The 25,057-nt window shown below is 47.1% G+C and overlaps 2 protein-coding genes across 5 annotated transcripts in view; one reads left to right on the top strand and one right to left on the bottom strand.

Annotated features, from left to right (window-relative positions):
• The window catches only part of LOC118560255 (protein NLRC3-like), a 943,592-nt gene that overhangs the window by 433,428 nt on the left and 485,107 nt on the right, over positions 1-25,057 (top strand). The window lies entirely within an intron of this gene.
• On the bottom strand, positions 588-23,909 carry nfxl1 (nuclear transcription factor, X-box binding-like 1). Of its 4 annotated transcripts, XM_036131161.1 has the most exons (26): positions 23,818-23,868; positions 23,179-23,356; positions 22,921-23,106; positions 22,233-22,342; positions 20,269-20,399; positions 20,140-20,184; positions 19,891-20,024; positions 19,711-19,796; positions 19,447-19,522; positions 19,074-19,171; positions 18,654-18,768; positions 18,456-18,580; positions 18,259-18,381; positions 13,571-13,661; positions 9,945-10,065; positions 9,722-9,878; positions 9,554-9,645; positions 7,285-7,306; positions 6,894-7,016; positions 5,291-5,445; positions 5,131-5,200; positions 4,500-4,604; positions 2,145-2,225; positions 1,422-1,475; positions 1,000-1,227; positions 588-966 (listed from the first exon to the last, which is right to left on the bottom strand). In XM_036131161.1, the coding sequence occupies exons 1-25, from the start codon at positions 23,851-23,853 to the stop codon at positions 1,033-1,035; spliced, it is 2,709 nt and encodes a 902-aa protein (XP_035987054.1). In that variant the 5' UTR covers positions 23,854-23,868; the 3' UTR covers positions 588-966; positions 1,000-1,032. The 4 variants fall into 4 exon arrangements, with proteins under 4 accessions (XP_035987054.1, XP_035987056.1, XP_035987055.1 ...); XM_036131163.1 differs by having other exon boundaries at positions 588-1,227; positions 23,179-23,360; positions 23,818-23,909; XM_036131162.1 differs by having other exon boundaries at positions 588-1,227; positions 23,179-23,397; positions 23,818-23,884.

Raw genomic sequence — 25,057 nt, 5'->3', positions numbered from 1 at the left:
AGCTTAGCCTAGGAACCTCACCACGTCACTTACTGGTGCTAAGGACTATTAAGGTATCCCACAATCCTTTGCACGACGATGTATCAGCACATAAACCAATGAAAATGTCTGAAGAGAAGAGAGGAGCTCGTTGTGGTTCATGTCCAGAAGGCTGTAGGACGGATCTGACCAGAACCCTCCGTGTTTCCGTAACGTAACGCCGATAAAAGACAAAAAACGTTAATGAGCATAAACAAACGTTAATTAGCTTAAAAAACATTAAAGAGCTTAAAAAACGTTATTGAGCTTAAAAAACGTTAATGAGCTTAAAAAACATTATTGAGCTTAAAAAACGTTAATGAGCTTAAAAAACGTTAATGAGCATAAAAAACATTAAAGAGCTTAAAAAACGTTAATGAGAATAAAAACGTTAATGAGCACGGCGGTCCGAAGCTCCTTTCCTCCCCATGATGGCGTTCTGTTGACCCATGAAAGGTCCAGGTGCAGCAGCTAGCAGCTGTTATTAGGCAAACAGTCGACATTTTAACATTTATTTTTCAAATGTTGCAAAAACAGGGAAAAAAAAAAAGATTTTACATCCAAAAACATTTTTTTTCTCCAATATTTCAGCAGAAAAGAAACATCAGTCTCTGATTGGTCCGTTCAACTGAAATTTCTCAAAAAAATAATAATAAAAAAATCCACTTTTTTTTCGGTCTTTGAAGACTCTGATCGTAGTTTTAGTCTAATTAAGAAGTTTTAAACGTTCACACATCAGGAGATTAAACAGAAACAAAGAGTTAACAGGAGAGAATCAAAGCTAAGAGCTACTGGACCTAAAGGGAACCAGAACATCCTTTAATCAGAACATTTCCTACAAACACAGGAGAAACGCTGGTTCTGCCGGAGAGGAACGGACCAGTCAAAGCCTCCAGGATCAGCGGGAGCAGATTTAACGTCAGGAGGACCAGAGGAGGACCAGAGGAGGACCAGAGGTGGACCACAGCAGCCTCCAGGTGTCCTCCAGGTGTCCTCCAGGTAAGCGGGACACCTTCAGCTCGTATTGAGCAGGTAGAAAGCAGCAGCCGACAGCAGAGCGCCACCCAGTGGCACCAGGACCAAGGCGGCGCACCTCCTCCACCAGCGCCTCGCCCTCTCCTGCTCCTCGTCGCCCTCCTCCTTCCTCCCCCTCCTCTTCCCCCTGCGACCTCCTCTCTGCTGCCGCTTCTCGAAGGCCTCCAGCTCCTCCTGAGGAGACACACAGCAGGTTTAGTGAGGGTTTACCTGGCAGGCTGGGTCCGTCCAGGTATGTGTGCTCCGCCAGCTGATACCAGCTGACAGAACCAGGTCAGAGCGGGTCAGAACCAGTCAGAACCAGTCTGGACCCCAGCATGAGGAGCTGAACTGGAACCTGGAATAGAACCGACAACCTGCAGACTCACCTGAAGCTTCTTCTGCTCCTCCTCCAGAGCGGCTTGTTGCTCCGCCTCCTTCATCTGAAACACACAGCAGTATACAGGTATGTACAGGTGTCTCTGTGTGTATACAGGTATGTACAGGTGTGAATACAGGTGTCTCTGTGTGTATACAGGTGTGTCTGTATGTATACAGGTATGTACAGGTGTGAATACAGGTGTCTCTGTATGTATACATGTGTGTACAGGTGTGAATACAGGTGTCTCTGTGTGTATACAGGTGTGTACAGGTGTGTCTGTGTGTATACAGGTGTGTACAGGTGTCTCTGTATGTATACAGGTATGTACAGGTGTGAATACAGGTGTCTCTGTATGTATACAGGTATGTACAGGTGTGAATACAGGTGTCTCTGTATGTATACAGGTATGTACAGGTGTGAATACAGGTGTCTCTGTGTGTATACAGGTGTGTACAGGTGTGTCTGTATGTATACAGGTATGTACAGGTGTGGATACAGGTGTCTCTGTGTGTATACAGGTGTGTACAGGTGTGTATACAGGTGTCTCTGTGTATATACAGATGTGTACAGGTGTCTCTGTGTATATACAGGTGTGTACAGGTGTGTCTCTGTGTATATACAGGTGTGTACAGGTGTGTCTCTGTGTGTATATACAGGTGTGTACAAGTGCCTGTGAGTGTATATACAGGTGTCTCCGTGTATATACAGGTGTGTACAGGTGTGAGTGTACCTGGCTGACTTTCCTCTGCTGGTCCCTGCAGACGTCGTCACACTGAAGGAGGCTCTGAGCCGCCAGAGAGCACACCACCTCCTACCCAGAAACCAACAGTACAACGATGACATCACAGACCCAGGTGGTTTATTCCAGTCGTGATGCGTTCAAGTTCTGCTCAGTAACAGGTATGAGAACACTAACTATGGTCCTACAGGTATGAGAACACTAGCTATGGTCCTCAGCCAGGTATGAGAACAGTAAGTATGGTCCTACAGGTATGAGAACACTAACTATGGTCCTCAGCCAGGTATGAGAACACTAACTATGGTCCTCAGCCAGGTATGAGAACACTAGCTATGGTCCTCAGCCAGGTATAAGAACACTAACTACGGTCCTCAGCCAGGTATGAGAACACTAGCTACGGTCCTCAGCCAGGTATGAGAACACTAACTATGGTCCTCAGCCAGGTATGAGAACACCAACTATGGTCCTCAGCCAGGTATGAGAACACTAACTATGGTCCTACAGGTATGAGAACACTAACTATGGTCCTACAGGTATGAGAACACTAACTATGGTCCTCAGCCAGGTATGAGAACACCAACTATGGTCCTACAGGTATGAGAACACTAACTATGGTCCTACAGGTATGAGAACACTAACTATAGTCCTACAGGTATGAGAACACTAGCTATGGTCCTCAGCCAGGTATGAGAACACTAACTATGGTCCTACAGGTATGAGAACACTAACTATGGTCCTACAGGTATGAGAACACTAACTATAGTCCTACAGGTATGGGAACACTAACTATGGTCCTACAGGTATGAGAACACTAGCTATGGTCCTCAGCCAGGTATGAGAACACTAACTATGGTCCTACAGGTATGAGAACACTAGCTATGGTCCTCAGCCAGGTATGAGAACACTAACTATGGTCCTACAGGTATGAGAACACTAGCTATGGTCCTACAGGTATGAGAACACTAACTATAGTCCTACAGGTATGGGAACACTAACTATGGTCCTACAGGTATGAGAACACTAGCTATGGTCCTCAGCCAGGTATGAGAACACTAACTATGGTCCTACAGGTATGAGAACACTAGCTATGGTCCTCAGCCAGGTATGAGAACACTAACTATGGTCCTACAGGTATGGGAACAGTAACTATAGTCCTACAGGTATGAGAACACTAACTATGGTCCTACAGGTATGGGAACACTAACTATGGTCCTACAGGTATGAGAACACTAACTATGGTCCTCAGCCAGGTATGAGAACACTAACTATGGTCCTACAGGTATGAGAACACTAGCTATGGTCCTACAGGTATGAGAACACTAACTATAGTCCTACAGGTATGAGAACACTAACTATGGTCCTACAGGTATGGGAACACTAACTATGGTCCTACAGGTATGAGAACACTAGCTATGGTCCTCAGCCAGGTATGAGAACACTAGCTATGGTCCTCAGCCAGGTATGAGAACACTAACTATGGTCCTACAGGTATGAGAACACTAGCTATGGTCCTCAGCCAGGTATGAGAACACTAACTATGGTCCTACAGGTATGAGAACACTAGCTATGGTCCTACAGGTATGAGAACACTAACTATAGTCCTACAGGTATGGGAACACTAACTATGGTCCTACAGGTATGAGAACACTAGCTATGGTCCTACAGGTATGAGAACACTAACTATGGTCCTACAGGTATGGGAACACTAACTATGGTCCTACAGGTATGGGAACACTAACTATAGTCCTACAGGTATGGGAACACTAACTATGGTCCTACAGGTATGAGAACACTAGCTATGGTCCTACAGGTATGAGAACACTAGCTATGGTCCTACAGGTATGAGAACACTAGCTATGGTCCTCAGCCAGGTATGAGAACACTAACTATAGTCCTACAGGTATGGGAACACTAACTATGGTCCTACAGGTATGAGAACACTAACTATAGTCCTCAGCCAGGTATGAGAACACTAGCTATGGTCCTCAGCCAGGTATGAGAACACTAACTATAGTCCTACAGGTATGAGAACACTAGCTATGGTCCTCAGCCAGGTATGAGAACACTAACTATGGTCCTACAGGTATGAGAACACTAACTATAGTCCTACAGGTATGAGAACACTAGCTATGGTCCTCAGCCAGGTATGAGAACACTAGCTATGGTCCTCAGCCAGGTATGAGAACACTGACTATGGTCCTACAGGTATGAGAACACTAACTATAGTCCTACAGGTATGAGAACACTAGCTACGGTCCTCAGCCAGGTATGAGAACACTAACTATGGTTCTACAGGTATGAGAACCTCAGCAGACCTCTGGTCCTGGCAGAGCCTCAGACGTTTACCTTCCTGATCCTCCTGCAGGGACATCGCAGCTTCACCTTCTGCTGACACGTCTCCTCACAGGCGCCTGGATGGCACACCTGTTTACAGCGATGGCCGCAGCTCAGCTAGAGACACAGGGACATCAGAGACATCAGGGACATCAGGGACATCAGAGACATCAGGGACATCAGAGACATCAGGGACATCAGAGACATCAGGGACATTAGAGACATCAGAGGGACAGAGACATCAGGGACATCAGGGACATCAGAGACACAGAGACATCAGAGACATCAGAGACATCAGAGGGACATCAGAGACATCAGAGGGACATCAGAGACATCAGAGACATCAGAGGGACATCAGGGACATCAGAGACATCAAAGGGACGGGAACAGGGACATCAGAGACACAGGGACATCAGAGACATCAGGGACATCAGAGACATCAAAGGGACGGGAACAGGGACATCAGAGACAGAGACATCAGAGACACAGGGACATCAGAGACATCAAAGGGACGGGAACAGGGACATCAGAGACAGAGACATCAGAGACACAGGGCCATCAGAGACATCAGGGACATCAGAGACATCAGAGACACAGAGACATCAAGGACATCCTGGCGTGTTGGAGCGCGCTCAGTGCGTACCTCTTTAGGACACTGGTTGTTGCAGGAGGCCAGCCCCACCTTCGTCTGCTCGTCAGCTGTAGTCAACTTCCTGCAGAGAAACCCCACCAGCTCCATCAGAACTGAACACCTGACACACCTGCAGCGCCACACGCCGCCATGTTGGCGCTCGTTTACTCACCTGCACTCCACGTAGAGCGTGCTGATCCTGCAGTGGCAGCGCTGCCGGATCATCTGGCTGCAGGGGGGGCAGTCTCCAGGGTGACAGGGGCGGGGGCACGGGTGCGGGCAGCCGGGGGGGCGGGGCTTGGAGCAGCCGTCCTCACACGCCTCGCACTGCAGACAGAGAGAGATCTGATTGGCTGACGATCACCTGGCCCAGAGGTGTGAGCGAGGAGCAGGAGACGCAGCAGAGCTTTAATCCCTGTCCACATGACAACGACCAGCGGAAACTGGACTTTTTACCACGCTGCGCCACTAGGGGCGCTGTTCCAGAAGCTCAACACGCCACTTCCTGAAAGCTGCTGCAGCTCATAGACCTTCAAGATGGTGGAGAATAAAGTTTTTCTGAGGACAGACGAGGCCTCAGCGTGATCTCCATCCACACAGACGTATAAACGTAGACGCCTCATTGGACGAAGGATCGCACGTCAACGTCACCGCCATGTTGGATGTGGCAGAGAGTAGTGAACGTCTATGTTCTCTGTGTATGTTTTAATTATTCAGATAGAAAGATAGAGATGGAGCTTATATACACTTGTAAAAATATATAGAGTTTAATTGATAGAGATTGGCAGCCAGACTGGCCTTTGATTGATGTGCATATATAGATTTTGAAGTATTCTAAATAAATAGGTGTGTGTGTTTATATATTTGTCCAGATTATATATATAATTCAATTCAAAAAATTTTATTTATATAGCGCCAAATCATGAAACATGTCATCTCAAGGCACTTTACAAAATCAAGTTCAATATATATATATATATATATATATATATATATATATATATATATATATATATATATATATATATATAAAACTTTTTGGTAAAAGTAATATATATAAAATGACTAATATGAGAAAAAAGTTATAGGACAATAAAGTAAAAAAAGACAAAAGTGGTAATATTATGAGAAAAACGTCATATTATGAGAATTAAGAGAAAACATTTCCAGAATTGTCACAGTTTGCAGAACTATTTCAGTCCTGGAGTAATAGGGCCAGGTTAGATTATTTTAATTATTTTGATTCTTTACGAGAATAAAGTCAGGAGAATGAAGCCAAAGGGATACGAAAATAAACTTGTAATATTAGAAAAATAAAAATATAACGAATAGAAAGTAAATCCTGAGATTAAAGTCCCTCTGATACTGTTTAAGTGACTCAGACTAACTAGATTTGCCCCATCCAACATGGCGGATGCTGTGACGCATCCACAGCAGGCAGAACCCGCCCAACCAGGCGTCTACGTTTATGATGTCTATGCTCATACGTTGGTCCAGTCTGCCTCCGCCATGTTTCTTCTTCTGTGGTTCCTAAACCTGTAGGCAGCTGTGACGTGGCGCCTGTGTGCATTAATGTCTTTTAGTCAGGCTGCTCCTGAGCAAGGGTTTCCCCCACGTCAGCAGACTCCGTTTCTGAACCGTCAACCTCTGGAACCGTTTTCAAGCTGCTCCTTCGTCGTGGTGTGAGCAGCGCCGCAGAGCTGCGGACCTCCAGCCGGGTTCATGAAGTTCTGAGCTCTGATGATCAGATGATCAGAGCTGAGCTGCGCTCTCACCTGGTCGCCGGCGGTAACCAGGTGACACTCCCGGCTGCAGCTGTGGTTCCCGCAGGCCAGCGGCCGGCCGCAGCGGCGCCGGCAGGAGAAGCGTCCCTGGCGGTGACACGGTACGGGGCTCACCTGCAGACACACAGAGGCAGCGTGGAGAGCTCTGAAGGGCAGAGGAGATGAGGAGATAGGAGATGAGGAGATAGGAGATAGGAGATGAGGAGATGAGGAGATAGGAGGCAGGAGAGGACAGAGGCTGACATTTGGAGCGAGGGAGCAGGAGACAAAGGAGACAAAGGAGGCAGAGATGGACAGATAGGAGGAGGAGGAGGAGGAGGAGGAGACCGGGGCTGACTCACCAGAACTCTGACAGTGGACCGGTTCTGGTTCTGGTTCTTACCTCATGTTCTCCAAAGCAGGACCTGGAACACAAACAGGAAGAATCACTACACAGTAACTCACCCACAGTTCTAACACAAACACCCGGTCCGGTTCTGGTTCTGGTTCTGAGCAGCTGGGTTCTGATGGACCGCCAGTCGCCTCTGGTCCTGCAGAACCTGAGCTCAGGTCAGCCTGGTCCGGTTCTGGAGGACCGGGTCAGACCAGCCAGCAGGTTCTGCTCCCTGGACCGGTTCTGTAGCCGCGGTCTGATACGGACGTGATTGGGGGGGTTAAGGAAGGAAAGGAAGGAGGGAAGGAAAGGAGGGAAGGAAGCTAGGAGGTAAGAAGGAAGCTTGAAAGGAAGGAAGGAAGGAGGGAGGAAGGAAAGGAAGGAAAAAGGGAAGGAATCTAGGAGAAAGGGGGCAGGGAGGAAGGAGAGAAGGTAGAAAGAAAAAGGAGGGAATGGAAGGAAGAAAGGGAGTAGGGAGGAAGGAGAGAAGGAAGGTAGAAAGAAAAAGGAGGGAAGGAAGGAATGGAAAAAAGGAAGCTAGGAAGGAAGGAAGGAAGAAAGGGAAGGAAAAGTGGAAGGAAGCTAGGAGGGAGAAAGGAAAAAAGGAAGGAAGGGGGTAGGGAGGAAGGAAGGAGAGGGAAGGAGAGAAAGAAGGAAGGAAGGAAGGATGGAAAAAAAAAAGAAAGAAAAAAAGAAAGAAAGAAAAAGGAGGGAAGGAAAAAAAGGGTAAGGAAGGAAGGAAGGTAGGAAGGAAGGAAGGTAGGGAGTGACGGTGCACTCTCTGGTTCTGAGGAGGTTCTGGCACCGGCCCAGGTGAGCCTGAGGTTCAGCAGGCTGCTGTTTGATCAGCTGGTTCTGGTTCTGAGGAGAACGGTTCTGCTAACCTCTCCTGACCCGGTTCTGTTTATCATAGAGGAATGTGAGCCGGACCCAGAGACCCAGACTTTCCCCGGAGGCCGACCAGAACCTTTGATCCGGTTCCTGTCTCTGACATGTTTGGATCTGCGGTGGGCAGCAGACCCGGGTCCAGTTCTGTGGTTTGGACCCGGATCAGAGGTTCTGAAGGTCCGCCTGCAGCTGCTGACGTCAGACGTCCTCAGATCCAAACGTGTGGTGGAGCGGGCGGAACCGGTTCCACATCAGAACCTGGCTCCGGGTCGGCACTTTGTTCTGACAGAAGCAGGTCAGACCCGCGGGCCCTCAGAGGTTCTGCTGCTCACAGCTGGACCGGGCCTGACAGAACCGGGCCTGACAGAACCGGGCCGGGCCTGACAGAACCGGGCCGGGCCGAGGTTCTGACTGAGAAATGTTCTGACGTCTTTGGACCGACACCAGGTCCGAGCTCAGCGATGCCGGGAGAAACAGAACCGCAGACGGTTGTTGCTCCAGCAGCCCGGTTCTGTTGTTATCAGAACCCAGAGGTCCGGTTCTGTTGTTATCAGAACCCAGAGGCCCGGTTCTGTTGTTATCAGAACCCAGAGGTCCGGTCCGGTGTCTGCTGCTCAGCTCTAACGACTGGTGACAGAACCAGAACCTCTCTGTGTTCTGCTATTCATCCGGGCTCACCGTGTTTGTTGTTGCTCCCTGAGCTCCTGGCTCAAAAGGTTCTGGTTCTGCCAGCAGAAACTGGACCGGTTCCCAGAACAGAAGCTTCCAGCTGCAGGTCCGTTTCAGCCGGTACCAGCGGGCCTCTCAGAGTTCTGGTTCTGCCGTCTTTACAGGGCTTTAAATGATGGAGAGTTGGCAAACAGCCCAGATTCTGTTGACCAGAACCGGGTTTGGACCAGATGTTCTGGTCACTGAGGTCCAGGTCTCCTGAAATCCAGAACCAGGAGCCCAGAACTGGACCGGGTCGGTTTTGTTTCGGTCAAACATGAGAATCAAATCACAAACAGGACATGCAGACCCGGTTCTGGAGGTCAGGCAGAACCCTGGGAGGAACCAGAGGCGGCCCAACCCGACCGGACCTGGTGCCGACCCGGTAATGGCGTCCAGAACCAACACCTGACGTCAGCACAGGGTTGACACAGAACCAGAGTTCTGATGAGCGGCACCAGCGCCTGCTTTGACTTAAAGTGCTGCGGTTCCAGAACCAGACCCAGATTCTGTAGCGGACCGGTGGCCAGAACCACGGCTGCTTAAATTTATTTTCAAGCATTCGGGTCCGGTTCCTCTCCTGGTTCTACACCAGAACTGACAGAACCACTGAGGTCTGTCGTTTGGGTCCAGATCCCAGAACAGGACGTGGTTCTGGTCACAGAACCGGACCCGGACTTACGTGGGTATGGGCACCTGGCAGGGCGGACACGGCAGCGCTTTCTTCACGAAGGCCGGTTCTGACGGCTGCTCCCACGGGCCGGCCAACTGGACCTGAACACACAAACACAGACAGGCGGGTCAGAACCGGGTCAGAACCGGGTTCTTTTTCCTGGGCGATGAATCGGACCTGCTGGGACCGGACCAGAACCAGGTCGTGGCAGGGCTGGGGGCAGGCGTGGGGGCAGGCGGGCAGCGGCAGCAGGCAGGGCTGCCGGCAGGGGGGGCAGGCACCCGGGTGGCAGCGGTGGGGGTCCCTGGTCCGGTGGTGGCAGGAGGGGGGGCACCTGCAGAGACAGCACAACGTCAGAACCGGGTCAGAACCGGGTCAGAACCGGGAGAACATGTCAGACCTGCAGGGCTCCTTGCAGCGGGGGGGCTTGGTGCTCCTCTCTCGGCCGCAGGGAACCACCAGAACCGCGGAGCCGCAGGTACACCGGACCTCCACCGTCTCTGGGCACGGGTAGCAGCTCCCTGGGGGGCAGGAGGTCCGTTTTTAGAGACAGAACCAGCGACCCAAACAGTTTCTGGATCAGAACCGTTTGTCTCTACAGGCGGTTCTGATCCAGAAGTCCTGCTTCTCCAGTTCATTAAATGCATCAAAACCAAGAGGTTCCACCAGAACTGTGGCTGGACCGGTACCAGTCCAGAACTCTGCAGCTGCCCATCAGCAGAACTCCTGTCCTCAGCAGGACAGAACCGTCAGCGACCCGGTTCCAGCGGTCCAGTTCTGTCTGCAGCTCGTCAGTCACACGGCAGAACCCGTTAAAATAGCTCAGATAGGACGGAACACCTCCTTCAGATAAGACCAGAACCGCTGCAGCGGCCCGGTTCTGCTCGCCATGGCAACGGCCCCAGATTGGACCTGAAGGCCAGAACCCAGTCTGGACCTTTACTGCATGTTCTCCAGAACCAGAACCAGAACTCAGTCTTGACCTTTACTGCATGTTCTCCAGAACCAGAACCAGAACTCAGTCTGGACCTTTACTGCATGTTCTCCAGAACCAGAACTCAGTCTGGACCTTTACTGCATGTTCTCCAGAACCAGAACCAGAACTCAGTCTGGACCTTTACTGCATGTTTTCCAGAACCAGAACCAGAACTCAGTCTGGACCTTTACTGCATGTTCTCCAGAACCAGAACCAGAACTCAGTCTGGACCTTTACTGCATGTTTTCCAGAACCAGAACCAGAACCCAGTCTGGACCTTTACTGCATGTTCTCCAGAACCAGAACTTAGTCTGGACCTTTACTGCAGGTTCTCCAGAACCAGAACTCAGTCTGGACCTTTACTGCATGTTCTCCAGAACCAGAACCAGAACTCAGTCTGGACCTTTACTGCATGTTCTCCAGAACCAGAACCAGAACCCAGTCTGGACCTTTACTGCATGTTCTCCAGAACCAGAACCAGAACTCAGTCTGGACCTTTACTGCATGTTTTCCAGAACCAGAACCAGAACCCAGTCTGGACCTTTACTGCAGGTTCTCCAGAACCAGAACCAGAACTCAGTCTGGACCTTTACTGCATGTTCTCCAGAACCAGAACCAGAACCCAGTCTGGACCTTTACTGCATGTTCTCCAGAACCAGAACCAGAACTTAGTCTGGACCTTTACTGCAGGTTCTCCAGAACCAGAACTCAGTCTGGACCTTTACTGCATGTTCTCCAGAACCAGAACCAGAACTCAGTTTGGACCTTTACTGCAGGTTCTCCAGAACCAGAACCAGAACTCAGTCTGGACCTTTACTGCATGTTCTCCAGAACCAGAACCAGAACCCAGTCTGGACCTTTACTGCATGTTCTCCAGAACCAGAACCAGAACTCAGTCTGGACCTTTACTGCATGTTCTCCAGAACCAGAACCAGAACCCAGTCTGGACCTTTACTGCATGTTCTCCAGAACCAGAACCAGAACTCAGTCTGGACCTTTACTGCATGTTCTTCAGAACCAGAACCAGAACTCAGTCTGGACCTTTACTGCATGTTCTCCAGAACCAGAACCAGAACCCAGTCTGGACCTTTACTGCATGTTCTCCAGAACCAGAACCAGAACCCAGTCTGGACCTTTACTGCATGTTCTCCAGAACCAGAACCAGAACTCAGTCTGGACCTTTACTGCATGTTCTCCAGAACCAGAACTCAGTCTGGACCTTTGCTGCAGGTTCTCCAGAACCAGAACCAGAACCCAGTCTGGACCTTTACTGCATGTTCTCCAGAACCAGAACCAGAACCCAGTCTGGACCTTTACTGCATGTTCTCCAGAACCAGAACCAGAACTCAGTCTGGACCTTTACTGCATGTTCTCCAGAACCAGAACCAGAACTCAGTCTGGACCTTTACTGCATGTTCTCCAGAACCAGAACTCAGTCTGGACCTTTACTGCATGTGTTCCCACGTCCACACAGACACCCAGCGCCTCTTATCGGCGCCGCCACGACCCGCTATCTGCTCGGCGCTGAAAGGTCAGAGCGGCCAATCGGCTCGCAGAGAGGGTCACATGACGGCGGCGGCCAATCAGAGGCCAGGCAGAGCAGTGGACAGGTTTTATCAGCAAACAATGGAGGCAGGAAGCGGCTCTGAAAACAGCGTCTGCCTGACAGCGAGATTAACGGCAGGAAGCAGAGGTCATCGCTACGCATCTCACAACAGACACAACACACACACACACAACGTTACACAATGAATATCAGAGTTAGTGGATAAGGAAAGAGGCGCTGCGTATGCCACAGGAGTCAATGCTGGACTCTTGGAGAAAGGTGACTAATTGTGTAAATTGTGTAACCAGATAAAACAGAAGGTGTGGCTTTGATTCAGCCTTCAGACATACTAATATAATAATAATAATAATAATAATAATAATAATAATAATCCCAGAGGGAAATTACTTCAGCCTTTAAACCAAACTAGACTGATGGGAGATTTAGACGATGGACCCAGAAATAATAACCATTTACTACACATTTACCCATGAGGGCTGTTTCACAGCTTTAAGGAACTTCAGAGATCAAAGAGCTTGGAGAGGGATGATTCTTTAGATGTCTACAGGTTAAGGCCTATTTCAGTTAAAACATACGTGGAGTTTCCAGAGTGTAGAATGGTTTTCTGTCCTCTAACCATGGTGACACAGACTACATGAGAAACCAGAGGGTAACAGAAGGAAATGTGTCTCAGTGCAGGTCTGGGAACAGATTAATAAATTACAGCAGATTAATAAATTACAGCGGATGACCTGCAGCTCCAACACCTGGAGACAGTCCTGATTGTTGTTTTATAACTCCAGATCAGAAGAATCATCAGAGCAGCAGAGACTCGTGTATCAAACCAGCATCACGTCTTCTGGAGCCGTCTGGTGATTAAAGTTTATGAGATTAAATGTGTTCCCACCTTAATAACATCTTTACTGAAGGAACCCCATGTTAATGTGAATATTTATACGTAGGAAACATTTCATTTGATAACACTGGCAGATAAAAACTGCTGTTAATGCTTCTGGCAGCAGAAGACAATCAGCAGAAGATGGTTAAAGCCTGAAACTCCTACAGTGGAGGTCTGTGTTTTAGATTTTACATCCTAGAGAAGTTTTTTTATTCTTTTTAAGGTGGAAGGGAATCCTGCAGGATCTGCTCTAAATGGACAAACTCTGTAAAATCAGTGATCTCTGTGCACTAAATATGTCTGTAACATGTAAATACTGCAGAAACGGGTCCGATCGGACCTTCAGAACCGCTGCAGGAACCACTGCAGGAACCACTGCAGGAACCGCAGACCCAGACACACGGTCCTCCTGGCAGGAAGCTGCAGCCGAAGCATAGCTCCACCTCTGGTTCTGAGAACCCAGTAGAACCTTAACCACGGGTTCTGGTCCCAGGAACCTGGGTGTTAACAGAACCAGGAGCAACATGTCCTGTGACGGTTCTGGTTCTGGAGACACCAGCAGAACAGAACAGAACCACCACGCCCATGATGCCATGATGTCGGTACCTTGGTGGCAGCCGGACGGACACTTGTGGTTCCGGCAGCCCAGAGTCCGACCGCAGACCTGGTCACAGGGGGGGCAGTTACCGGGGCAACACTGAAACACAAAGCATGATGGGAGAACGTGTGAATGGCGTCGTTCTGATGGGTTCTGGCCCGCTACAGAGACCCGGTTAGACGTGGAGGAGGCAGCCATCGCTGCTCCACCCAGAACAGAGAGGAAGAGCTCGGTTCTGACCCGACCCACCAGAACCAGAACTCTGACTGGACCGCTGTGGAGGAGGACCTCTGAGGGCAGAGAGGAAGTAAAGACTGACATGGTTACAGGGAGACACTACTAAACTGTACTTTATAGTACTATTACTGTAGTAATAGTATAGTATTATTATAGTATTACTATAGTAATAATATAGTAATACTATAGCAGTTATACATAGTATTATTACATAGTATTACCAGTATTATATATAAATAAAGACTGACATGGTTACAGGGAGACACTACTAAACTGTACATTATAGTACTATTACTATAGTATTACTATAGTAATACTGTAGTATTACTATACTATTACGACAGTAATACTATAGCAGTTATACATAGTATTAATACATAGTATTACCAGTATTATATATAAATAAAGACTGACATGGTTACAGGGAGACACTACTAAACTGTACATTATAGTACTATTACTATAGTATTACTATAGTAATACTGTAGTATTACTATACTATTACGACAGTAATACTATAGCAGTTATACATAGTATTAATACATAGTATTACCAGTTTTATATATATAAGTAAAGACTGACATGGTTACAGGGAGATGCTACTAAACTGTACTTTATAGTACTATTACTATAGTAATACTATAGTATTACTATAGTAATAGTACTATAGTAATACTGCTATAGTATTACTATAATAATACTACTATAGTATTACCACGTCTAATAGTACTATAGTACTATAGTATTACTATAGTAATAGAATAGTAAAACTATAGCAGTTATACATAGTATTACTATAGTAATACTATAGTACTATTACTATAGTAATACTATAGTAAAACTATATCAGTTATACCTCGTCCTCAGTAAGTGAGGCAGCATTGGAGGAATCTTTAGAATCTGCGCAGTGTTTGAACTGTTTAGAAGCAGTAGAGCTTTCTGAGCTATCTAAAATTTTAGCTTCATCTAAACCTTCTACCTGTATGTTAGACCCAATCCCAACCAAGTTGTTTAAGGACATATTCCCTTTGATCAGTGGTCCTATTTTAGACATGATTAATCTATCCTTAGTAAATGGATATGTACCACAGGTTTTGAAAGTAGCTGTTATTAAACCTTTACTTAAGAAACCTTCTCTTGATCAAGATGAGTTAGTAAATTACAGACCTATATCTAATCTTCTTTTCTTATCAAAAATTCTTGAGAAAGTAGTTGCTAATCAACTTTGTGAACATTTACAAAGTAATGACCTACTTGAGGAGTTTCAGTCAGGCTTCAGAGCTCATCATAGCACTGAAACAGCTCTGGTGAAGGTCACTAATGATATTCTCATGGCCTCAGATAATGGACTTGTGTCTATACTTGTCCTGTTAGATCTCAGTGCTGCGTTTGATACAGTTGATCACAATATTCTCCTACAAAGACTTGAACATACTGTAGGGATTAAGGGGAAAGCATTAGGCTGGTTTAAATCTTATCTGTCAGACAGATTCCAATTTGTTCATGTTAATAATAAATCTTCCTCAAACTCTAGGGTCACCTGTGGAGTACCACAGGGTTCAGTCCTTGGACCAATTCTCTTTACTATATATATGCTTCCGATAGGCAAAATTATCAGACAGCATGGGATTAATTTCCACTGTTATGCTGATGATACTCAGTTATATTTATCCATAAATCCTGATGAATCCAATCAATTACTTCGACTGCAGTCATGTCTTGATGACATCAAAAGCTGGATGACTTTAAATTTCCTGCATCTAAATTCTGACAAGACCGAAGTTTTAATCTTTGGGCCAGAGTCCTCAAAAAATAAACTTCTTAACCAATCACTTAATCTGGGTGGCATTAACCTGGCCTCTGGTAATAAAGTAAAAAATCTTGGTGTTGTTTTTGACCAAGACATGTCATTTAAATCCCATATTAAACATGTTTCCAGAGTTTCCTTTTTTCACCTCCGGAATATCGCCAAAATTAGAAACATTCTGTCCAGGAGTGATGCTGAAAAACTGGTCCATGCATTTGTTACTTCAAGGCTGGACTATTGTAATTCTTTACTATCAGGAATTCCACAAAATGCAGTTCAAAGCCTTCAGCTGATCCAAAATGCTGCAGCAAGAGTTCTGATGAAAATCAACAAGAGGGATCATATTTCTCCAATTTTAGCTTCCCTTCATTGGCTTCCTGTTAAATCAAGAATAGAATTTAAAATTCTTCTTCTAACGTATAAAGCCCTTCATAATCAAGCTCCATCATATATCAGAGCTCTGATTACCCCGTATGTTCCTAACAGAGCACTTCGCTCTCAGACTGCAGGTCTGCTGGTGGTTCCTAGAGTCTCTAAAAGTAGAATGGGAGGCAGATCCTTTAGCTATCAGGCTCCTCTCCTGTGGAACCAACTCCCAGTTTTGGTCCGTGAGGCAGACACCCTGTCTACTTTTAAGACTAGGCTTAAAACTTTTCTTTTTGACAAAAATTATAACTAGTGACTCATGTTACTCTCAGCTACCTTTATAGTTTTACTGCTATAGGCTTAGGTTACTGGAGTATATCAGGATCTAATTTTCTCACTATATTGAGTTCTACTGTTCTTCAATTATGCATTATGTGTTGTCATTTCTGCTTTAACTTTCTGTTCTCTCTCTTTTCTCTTCATAGTAGGTACACCTGGTCTGGCGTTCTGTTAACTGTGACATCATCCAGAGAAGACGGCTCACCCGCTACTACCATCTAATGTAGAACAGATTACTAGATCAATGTGTGCTTCTGTGCTTTTTGTTTCTCTTGTTGTGTCTCTGTTCTGTCTTCTGTAACCCCAGTCGGTCGAGGCAGATGACCGTTCATACTGAGCCCGGTTCTGCCGGAGGTTTTTTTTCCCGTTAATGGGTGGTTTTTCTTCCCACTGTCGCTTCATGCTTGCTCAGTATGAGGGATTGCAGCAAAGCCATGTACAATGCAGATGACTCTTCCTGTGGCTCTACGGTTCCCCAGGAGTGAATGCTGCTTGTCGGGACTTTGATGCAATCAACTGGTTTCCTTATATAGGACATTTTTGACCAATCTGTATAATCTGACCCAATCTGTATAATATGATTGAACTTGACTTTGTAAAGTGCCTTGAGATGACATGTTTCATGATTTGGCGCTATATAAATAAAATTGAATTGAATTGAATTGAATTATACATAGTAATACTATAGTAAAACTATATCAGTTATACATAGTATCACTATAGTAATACTATAGCAGTTATACATCGTATTACCAGTTTTATAATATATATATATATATATATATATATATATATATATATATATATATATATATATATATATATAGTTACAGGGAGACGCTACTAAACTGTAGCGTCTCCCTATATATATATATATATATATATATATATATATATATATATATATATATATATAGTTACAGGGAGACGCTACTAAACTGTACTTTATAGTACTATTACTATAGTATTACTATAGTAATAGTATAGCAGTTATACATAGTATTATTACATAGTATTACCAGTATTATATATATATTAGTAAAGACTGACATGGTTACAGGGAGACGCTACTAAACTGTACTTTATAGTACTATTACTATAGTATTACTATAGTAATAGTATAGCAGTTATACATAGTATTATTACATAGTATTACCAGTATTATATATATATTAGTAAAGACTGACATGGTTACAGGGAGACGCTACTAAACTGTACTTTATAGTACTATTACTATAGTATTACTAGTGTCCTGGAGGTGTGGGTGTTTTATTTTGCATGGCGCATTGCTGCCATCTGCTGGACATTTAAGGAAATGCTTTACTTTCATGTTTAGTACGTTTTGTTTACTAGCGGTAGAGCAGATGAAAAGACGTGTTTGTTATGAGCGCCACATTCCAGGTCAAGTTCTTTGACGCAATGCCTGTGAGTAGCAGCTTTACTTCAAAATTAGTGTTTATGTTAATGAATTAGAAACAAAGTAAATTGTCTATTGAACTTATGTTTAATTGGTTCTGGAGACACCTGTGGGTGATTAATTATTTGCTACATCATTGCTAATTAGCAGGCTGTTAACATGTGTTAGGTTGCTACGTAGCATTGCATCTCATTGTTAAGGTAGTTGCATTGTTTTTGTTCTTTTTAATGTATGCAACTGTGTGTAAAGCTCTTCTGTTAGCTGTTCTGAGCTCATCCTGAGGTGTTTGGGTTTTTTGGCAGTTTCACTGCATTCTACGTGGAAATAAAGGAAGAACTAAGTAATCCTGACTCGTGTGAAAGGAGTTTGGCTAAACTTTACTTTATAGTAAAGTTTAGCCAAACAGTTTTTGTTTTAATTCAACATGCACAACCGTTCTGGACCAGCTGCTGCAGTCAGGTCAGTTCTGGTCGGTTCTGGTCCGGTCGGGTCGGGTCGGGCCTCCAAGCACAGCAGCAGCAGCTCCTCACCTTCCTCCTGCACTGGTGTCTCTGGCAGTTCCTGGTTCTGGGGCATTTGGAGTCACACAGGTACTCCTTGTGGCACGCCATCTGCTTCCTGTACTTCCCACAGCGGCACTCCTTCTCCACCTCCTGCAGGGACACAGAACCCGTCAGGGCGCCGGTACCAGGGCGCCGGTACCAGGGCGGCGGTACCAGAGGCTCACCTGTCTGCAGGTCTCACAGCTGCCTCGGTGACACCTCATGGAGCAGGTGTGCTTCAGACAGGACAGGCGGCGGTCGCAGGTGTCGCCGCAGGGCGGGACTTCCTCGGTGCACGGCAGGGACGACTCTGGACAGAGACACGGAGGGCTCAGCGTCTGAGAGCAGTGAACCGGACCGGGCCGCAGCAGAACCCAGCTTACTGTTCTTCCCGCAGGGACAGGATCTGCTGACGGAGCGAGGACACGGAGGGCAGGCGCCGTCGTGACACGCCTCCTCACAGGTGTGGTTCCCACAGGAGAGAGGAGCGCCGCACACCTGAGGCAGAGAGCGGGTCAGAGAGGAGCTGCAGGACCGAGCCGCTGGTTCTGGACTGACTGGACCCCAGCAGCCAGGTTTACAGGGCAGGAGTACCAGCTGTGGCCACCAGGGGGCAGCAGAACACCTTCAGGGTGTTTCCATGAGGACGGAGGGTTCTGGTGCCCCCTGGTGGCTACAGCAGGAACTGCACATTAGTCTCTACAGTCTGGGTCAGATCCACAGGTGTAGACGTGGAAAACATCAATTCACCACTTTAAACCAGGTGAACCAGGTGAGCCAGGTGAGTCAGGTGAGCGTGGTACCTGCTGACAGCTCCAGCGGGGGCTGGCACAGGGCCTCTCTGCAGTCTGGCGTCCACACATGCATCTCTGCAGGCTGACCCGGGGGCAGGGGCGACACTCTGAGGCAGAGAACAGGTAGGTTAGTCTGGGGCCCTGCAGGGGCCACCTGGAGCTGCTCAGGTGTTTATCTGAGTGGCAGGTCTGAGAACAGATGTGTGTTTACCTGAGAACAGGTGTGTGTTTACCTGTGTGACATGGCTGAGAACAGGTGTGTGTTTACCTGTGTGACAGGGCTGAGAACAGGTGTGTGTTTACCTTAGAACAGGTGTGTGTTTACCTGTGTGACAGGGCTGAGAACAGGTGTGTGTTTACCTTAGAACAGGTGTGTGTTTACCTGTGTGACAGGGCTGAGAACAGGTGTGCTGTTTACAGGCCAACAGCTTGCCACACTGCTGCTGGCAGGACCACGACTGGAAACACAGAGCAACACCTTGATGCACCTTGATGCCGGATTTGAACCAACAACCCTGGGCGGGGTGATGCTGGGCCTTTAGCAGCAGGAGGGTTCTGGTCTCTGCTCAGTCCAGGTAACATACTGAATGCTGATAGGGGCCCAACATGACCACGCTGCCATGACTCCGTCCTCAGGTGTGCGTACCTTGTTGCTACAGCGACGGGGGAGGGGCTTAGCTTTGCCGCACATACAGGAGACGGCCACCATCTTTGGACACGGGGGACAGGGACCTGGAGACAGGCAGGGAGACAGGAAGGTTCTGGTTTTACCTGGAATGGACCCGTGTGGCCAGCAGAGGCCGTGGACAGGTGAGGTGGTGGTTACCAGGGTGACAGAGCAGCAGACAGGTGTGTCCACAGCCTGGTCGCAGCTCCTTCTGGCACACGGAGCCGCAGGAGTGAGGAACCAGCCAGGGGTCAGCGGGGGGGTCCTGCAGCTTCCCACAGTAACAGGTGTACCTGAACACAACAGAGGGTCAGTTTATGCTGTTTATGAAGCAGACGCACCTTCTCTGTCCAGGTGAGACCTTAACGGGTTCTCCTGCCGCTTGCTGCAGCAGGTGAGCAGACCTACCTGTTGGGCGTGGCGCTGGGAGGATATTCAGTGCGGCACTTTGGACTGCAAAGAGAAACAGAGTTAAAGACCCGCAGACGTGGAAGTGGTGGCTCTGAGAAGAGAGAGCAGGTGATGATGTCTCCTCACCAGGGCCAGGGATGCTGCTTCTGACCAAAGTCTTCATCGGTGACGGAGGAGATGAGGAAGACCGAGTCTCTGGCCCATTTCTGGATGCAGGGCAGGTGGAAGAGGGAGAAGCAGCCCGAGCAGCTCCACACCTGGACACAGAAACCCAGAGTTCAGGCTGACAGGAGTCATTCCTGGGTTCCTACACCTGGGAGAACCTTCAGAGGAACCTTTAGAACTCTATGACCTACTGTCAGGTGACCAGAACCCCAGAGACCCACTGAGCGCCATGCTGACGCTTATGGGTAATGTAGTTTATCAGCTCAGTGTCCCTGGTTTATCTTCAGTTCATCAGCTTTAATACTGGCTCTGCTTCAACAACAGCAGATGTTTCCCCACCATGGGCTGCAGTATTTACAGCTTCTGAGAAAAAGTGTTTACCCCCCTGATTAAAACTACTCCAGGAGCTCCTCAACGAGTTACTGCGTTACTGAGTCAGCCTGTTACTGAGTCAGCGTGTTACTGAGTCAGCGTGTTACTGAGTCAGTCTGTTACTGAGTCAGTGCGTTACTGAGTCAGCGTGTTACTGAGTCAGTGTGTTACTGAGTCAGTGCGTTACTGAGTCAATGTGTTACTGAGTCAGTGTGTTACTGAGTCAATGTGTTACTGAGTCAGTGCGTTACTGAGTCAGTGTGTTACTGAGTCAGTGCGTTACTGAGTCAGTGTGTTACTGAGTCAGCGTGTTACTGAGTCAGTGTGTTACTGAGTCAGTGTGTTACTGAGTCAGCGTGTTACTGAGTCAGTGTGTTACTGAGTCAGTGTGTTACTGAGTCAGTGTGTTACTGAGTCAGTGTGTTACTGAGTCAGCGTGTTACTGAGTCAGCGTGTTACTGAGTCAGCGTGTTACTGAGTCAGCGTGTTACTGAGTCAGTGTGTTACTGAGTCAGTGCGTTACTGAGTCAATGCGTTACTGAGTCAGTGCGTTACTGAGTCAGCGTGTTACTGAGTCAGTGTGTTACTGAGTCAGTGCGTTACTGAGTCAATGTGTTACTGAGTCAGTCTGTTACTGAGTCAGTACGTTACTGAGTCAGTGTGTTACTGAGTCAGTGTGTTACTGAGTCAGTGTGTTACTGAGTCAGTGTGTTACTGAGTCAATGTGTTACTGAGTCAGTCTGTTACTGAGTCAGTACGTTACTGAGTCAGTGTGTTACTGAGTCAGTGCGTTACTGAGTCAGTGCGTTACTGAGTCAGTGCGTTACTGAGTCAGTGTGTTACTGAGTCAGTGCGTTACTGAGTCAGTCTGTTACTGAGTCAGCCTGTTACTGAGTCAGTCTTTTACTGAGTCAGTGTGTTACTTAGTCAGTCTGTTACTGAGTCAGTCTGTTACTGAGTCAGTGCGTTACTGAGTCAGTGCGTTACTGAGTCAGTCTGTTACTGAGTCAGTGTGTTACTGAGTCAGTGTGTTACTGAGTCAGTGTGTTACTGAGTCAGTGTGTTACTGAGTCAGTCTGTTACTGAGTCAGTCTGTTACTGAGTCAGCGTGTTACTGAGTCAGTCTGTTACTGAGTCAGTCTGTTACTGAGTCAGTCTTTTACTGAGTCAGCGTGTTACTGAGTCAGTGTGTTACTGAGTCAGTCTGTTACTGAGTCAGTCTGTTACTGAGTCAGTCTGTTACTGAGTCAGTGTGTTACTGAGTCAGTCTGTTACTGAGTCAGTGCGTTACTGAGTCAGTGTGTTACTGAGTCAGTCTGTTACTGAGTCAGCGTGTTACTGAGTCAGTGTGTTACTGAGTCAGTCTGTTACTGAGTCAGTGCGTTACTGAGTCAGTGTGTTACTGAGTCAGTGTGTTACTGAGTCAGTACGTTACTGAGTCTATTTATTACTGAGTCAGCGTGTTACTGAGTCAATGGATGTTACTGAGTCAGTGCGTTACTGAGTCAGCGTGTTACTGAGTCAATGTGTTACTGAGTCAGTCTGTTACTGACCGGCTGTGTCCTCTTGACGGAGGCGATGCAGATCAGACAGGTAAGCGCTCCAGACTGGAACAGGTCGCTGAGGTACTGGCCGGTTCTGAGCAGACCCGAGGCATCGCCACCTGATCACAGAAAGGGAAATAAAAGGACAACATCACAACAGGAACCACCCTTTGATGCTATATTACTATAACGGCCCACATGACACCCAATCAGGTAAACGGTTCAGAAGCATCAAATCCAGGAACAGCTTCTTTCCAGGAGCTGTGAGGGCTATCGCCCCCTGCTGGGAGACTGTGGTGCTACATTTGTTATCGGTGAGGGAGATAGTCCCCTGCTGACGACTGTCCATCAGATGTTACAACCGTGTTACAACCCGTCTGTTAAACATGTTAAAGTCCATCAGACGTTAAAATCACTTTACTGTTGTTCCCTATCGGCTCTCTTCTCTCAGGAACATCTAAATGCACATTTCTGTAAAGTAAACCTAGAAATCAGTGAACAGAACCGCCTCATTACTCATCTGTGACTTTTAATCTTTATCTTTTTTAATCCTTTATGCCGTTAGCCATGAATAAATGTTACCACGGTAACACGCGGTGCCATTAACGAATCAAACCGAGGCTCTCCTGGTGGACGGTACGGACCATCGGGTCTAAGCGGGTCAGAGCAGAACCCTGTGCTCAGGTGCTGGCCTCACCTGTCTGGCTGGTGTAGGAGGTGAAGGTAGACTCCAGGATCTTCCCTCTCTGTCTGTCTCCGTCATCATTGTTCTCTTCATCCTCGTCTTCATCAGAGGACGAGCTGACGTGGCTCTCCACCAGTCGCTTGGCTGCAGCCTGGTTGGACCTCCGGATCTCCTCAAACTTGGACTGGACCGACTCACCTGTTTACAGCGAAGGGAGACAGGTGAGCTGCTGGACCCGGTTCTGAGACCCAGACCAGAACCAGACCTCACCTGTCGCAGGTTCTGGGGACGCCGTCGTCTTGTTCTTCGCTCCTCTTCCGGCAGAGACCCCCGGCCTGTCCCGCTCCTTCTGCTGTGGGCGGGGCCTCTCACCTGGAGCCTCCTGGCCCCGCCCCCGTCCTCTGCCCTGCTGTCTCCAGGCGGGCTCCATGGCAACCGCCTCCGACCTCTGGCTGCGGACAGGAAGCGTCAGGTAAGAGGAGGACACACCTGGACCGGGATCAACAGGACAGAATCAGAACGCGATCAGTGCGCATGCTCCAGGTGTGGAGCTAAACGCGATCAGTGCGCATGCTCCAGGTGTGGAGCTAAACGCCACCTGAGTTTATGGGTTAAATGAGCGGAGCTTCACATTAAGGCCCACTGACTGCGTGGATCGCTGCTCCGTCCGGTACCAGAACCGGGTTAAAGCGGCAGAATCACACTTCCGGCCAGGCTGGGTCTGAGCCGGCTAACAGAATCAAGCTAACAGCCGCAGAGAGTGACGCAAAGCGCTCAGAAACACGCAGTTCCTGCCGTGGGGCGGCCTGTCGGCGCGCTGCGGGCCACAGAAGCTGCTGCTGCCGCGGCAGCGACGGCGATAAACGTCAGAAAACCGAGAAACCAGCCGCAGTTTGCAGGTAAACACACCTCAGCACAGAGAAGCCGCCGCTCACTGGGGCGCATGCGCGGTGGCAGGCGCGGCGTCCTGGGTCTTGTAGTTCTCTGAGAGGTGAAGCTTCATTGACTACTGGTAGGACTGAAACTACAACTCCCAGAATTCCACTAAACACAGGCGTGAAGGCGCGCGCGTAGTGACGTGGCACAGTGAGAGCGCGTGGCCTGCTGGGTAAATAAATCAAATCAGTTTATTTGTATAATAGAAATCAGTTTAATTCTGTAATATAAATCAGTTTCTTTCTATAATATAAATCAGTTTATTTCTGTAATAGAAATCAGTTTATTTGTATTATAGAAATCAGTTTAATTCTGTAATAGAAATACATTTTTTTTCTATAATAGAAATCAGTTTAATTCTGTAATATAAATCAGTTTCTTTCTATAATATAAATCAGTTTATTTCTGTAATAGAAATATGTTTATTTGTATAATAGAAATCAGTTTAATTCTATAATGTAAATTAGTTTAATTCTGTAAAAGAAATCATTTTTTAATAGAAATCAGTTTAATTCTGTAATATAAATCAGTTTCTTTCTATAATATAAATCAGTTTTTTTCTGTAATAGAAATCAGTTTAATTCTGTAAAAGAAATCATTTTTTCTATAATAGAAATCAGTTTAACTCTGTAATAGAAATGTTTATTTGTATAATAGAAATCAGTTTAATTCTGTAATATAAATCAGTTTCTTTCTATAATATAAATCAGTTTATTTCTGTAATAGAAATCTGTTTATTTGTATAATAGAAATCAGTTTATTTGTATAATAGAAATCATTTTCTTTCTATAAATCAAATCAGTTTATTTATCACTGACCTGCAGAAATCCCTCATACCCAGCATGCATGTGGCGACAGTGGGAAAATGTGTGCAGTAAAACAGGCAACCATCCATAGAAAGTACACCCTGTTGCTCCCTCTGCGGGGCCCAGGAGGTCAGTGAACCTGGTTAAGTTAGACTTTGTGTTCTTTGCCAACAGTAGATCAGAACCTGCTGACCTGCTGGGACTTTGACACAGAACCTCCCACCAGAATTAGGAGGAACCGCTGCAGGAACTCATCCCAGAACCCACAGACATAGTCTGGACTCTGAGCTTCTGCTTGTTCTCTGCGTCCTGTTCCTGTGATGGGAGACAGTAAGATGGACAGATGGAGGGGACCAGTCTGTTACAGGCTAAATATGAAGGTCTTTACTTTCCACGCTGTTTACGGT

This window comes from Fundulus heteroclitus, unplaced genomic scaffold (genome assembly GCF_011125445.2).
Source record: "Fundulus heteroclitus isolate FHET01 unplaced genomic scaffold, MU-UCD_Fhet_4.1 scaffold_41, whole genome shotgun sequence".
NCBI lineage: Eukaryota > Metazoa > Chordata > Actinopteri > Cyprinodontiformes > Fundulidae > Fundulus > Fundulus heteroclitus.
This window is presented reverse-complemented; position numbering and strand designations above follow the sequence as displayed.

Bases quoted from the DNA above. Each gene is read 5' to 3' on its own strand.
- nfxl1 (XM_036131160.1), bottom strand. From the start codon at position 23,853: ATGCGCCCCAGTGAGCGGCGGCTTCTCTGTGCTGAG. The intron at 10,066-13,570 runs GTACCGACATCA...CCTGCCCCCCAG, and splicing joins TCCGTCCGGCTGCCACCAAG to GGAGCTGCTACCCGTGCCCA. The intron at 7,307-9,553 runs GTAAGTCCGGGT...TTTGTGTTCCAG, and splicing joins TGCCAGGTGCCCATACCCAC to GTCCTGCTTTGGAGAACATG.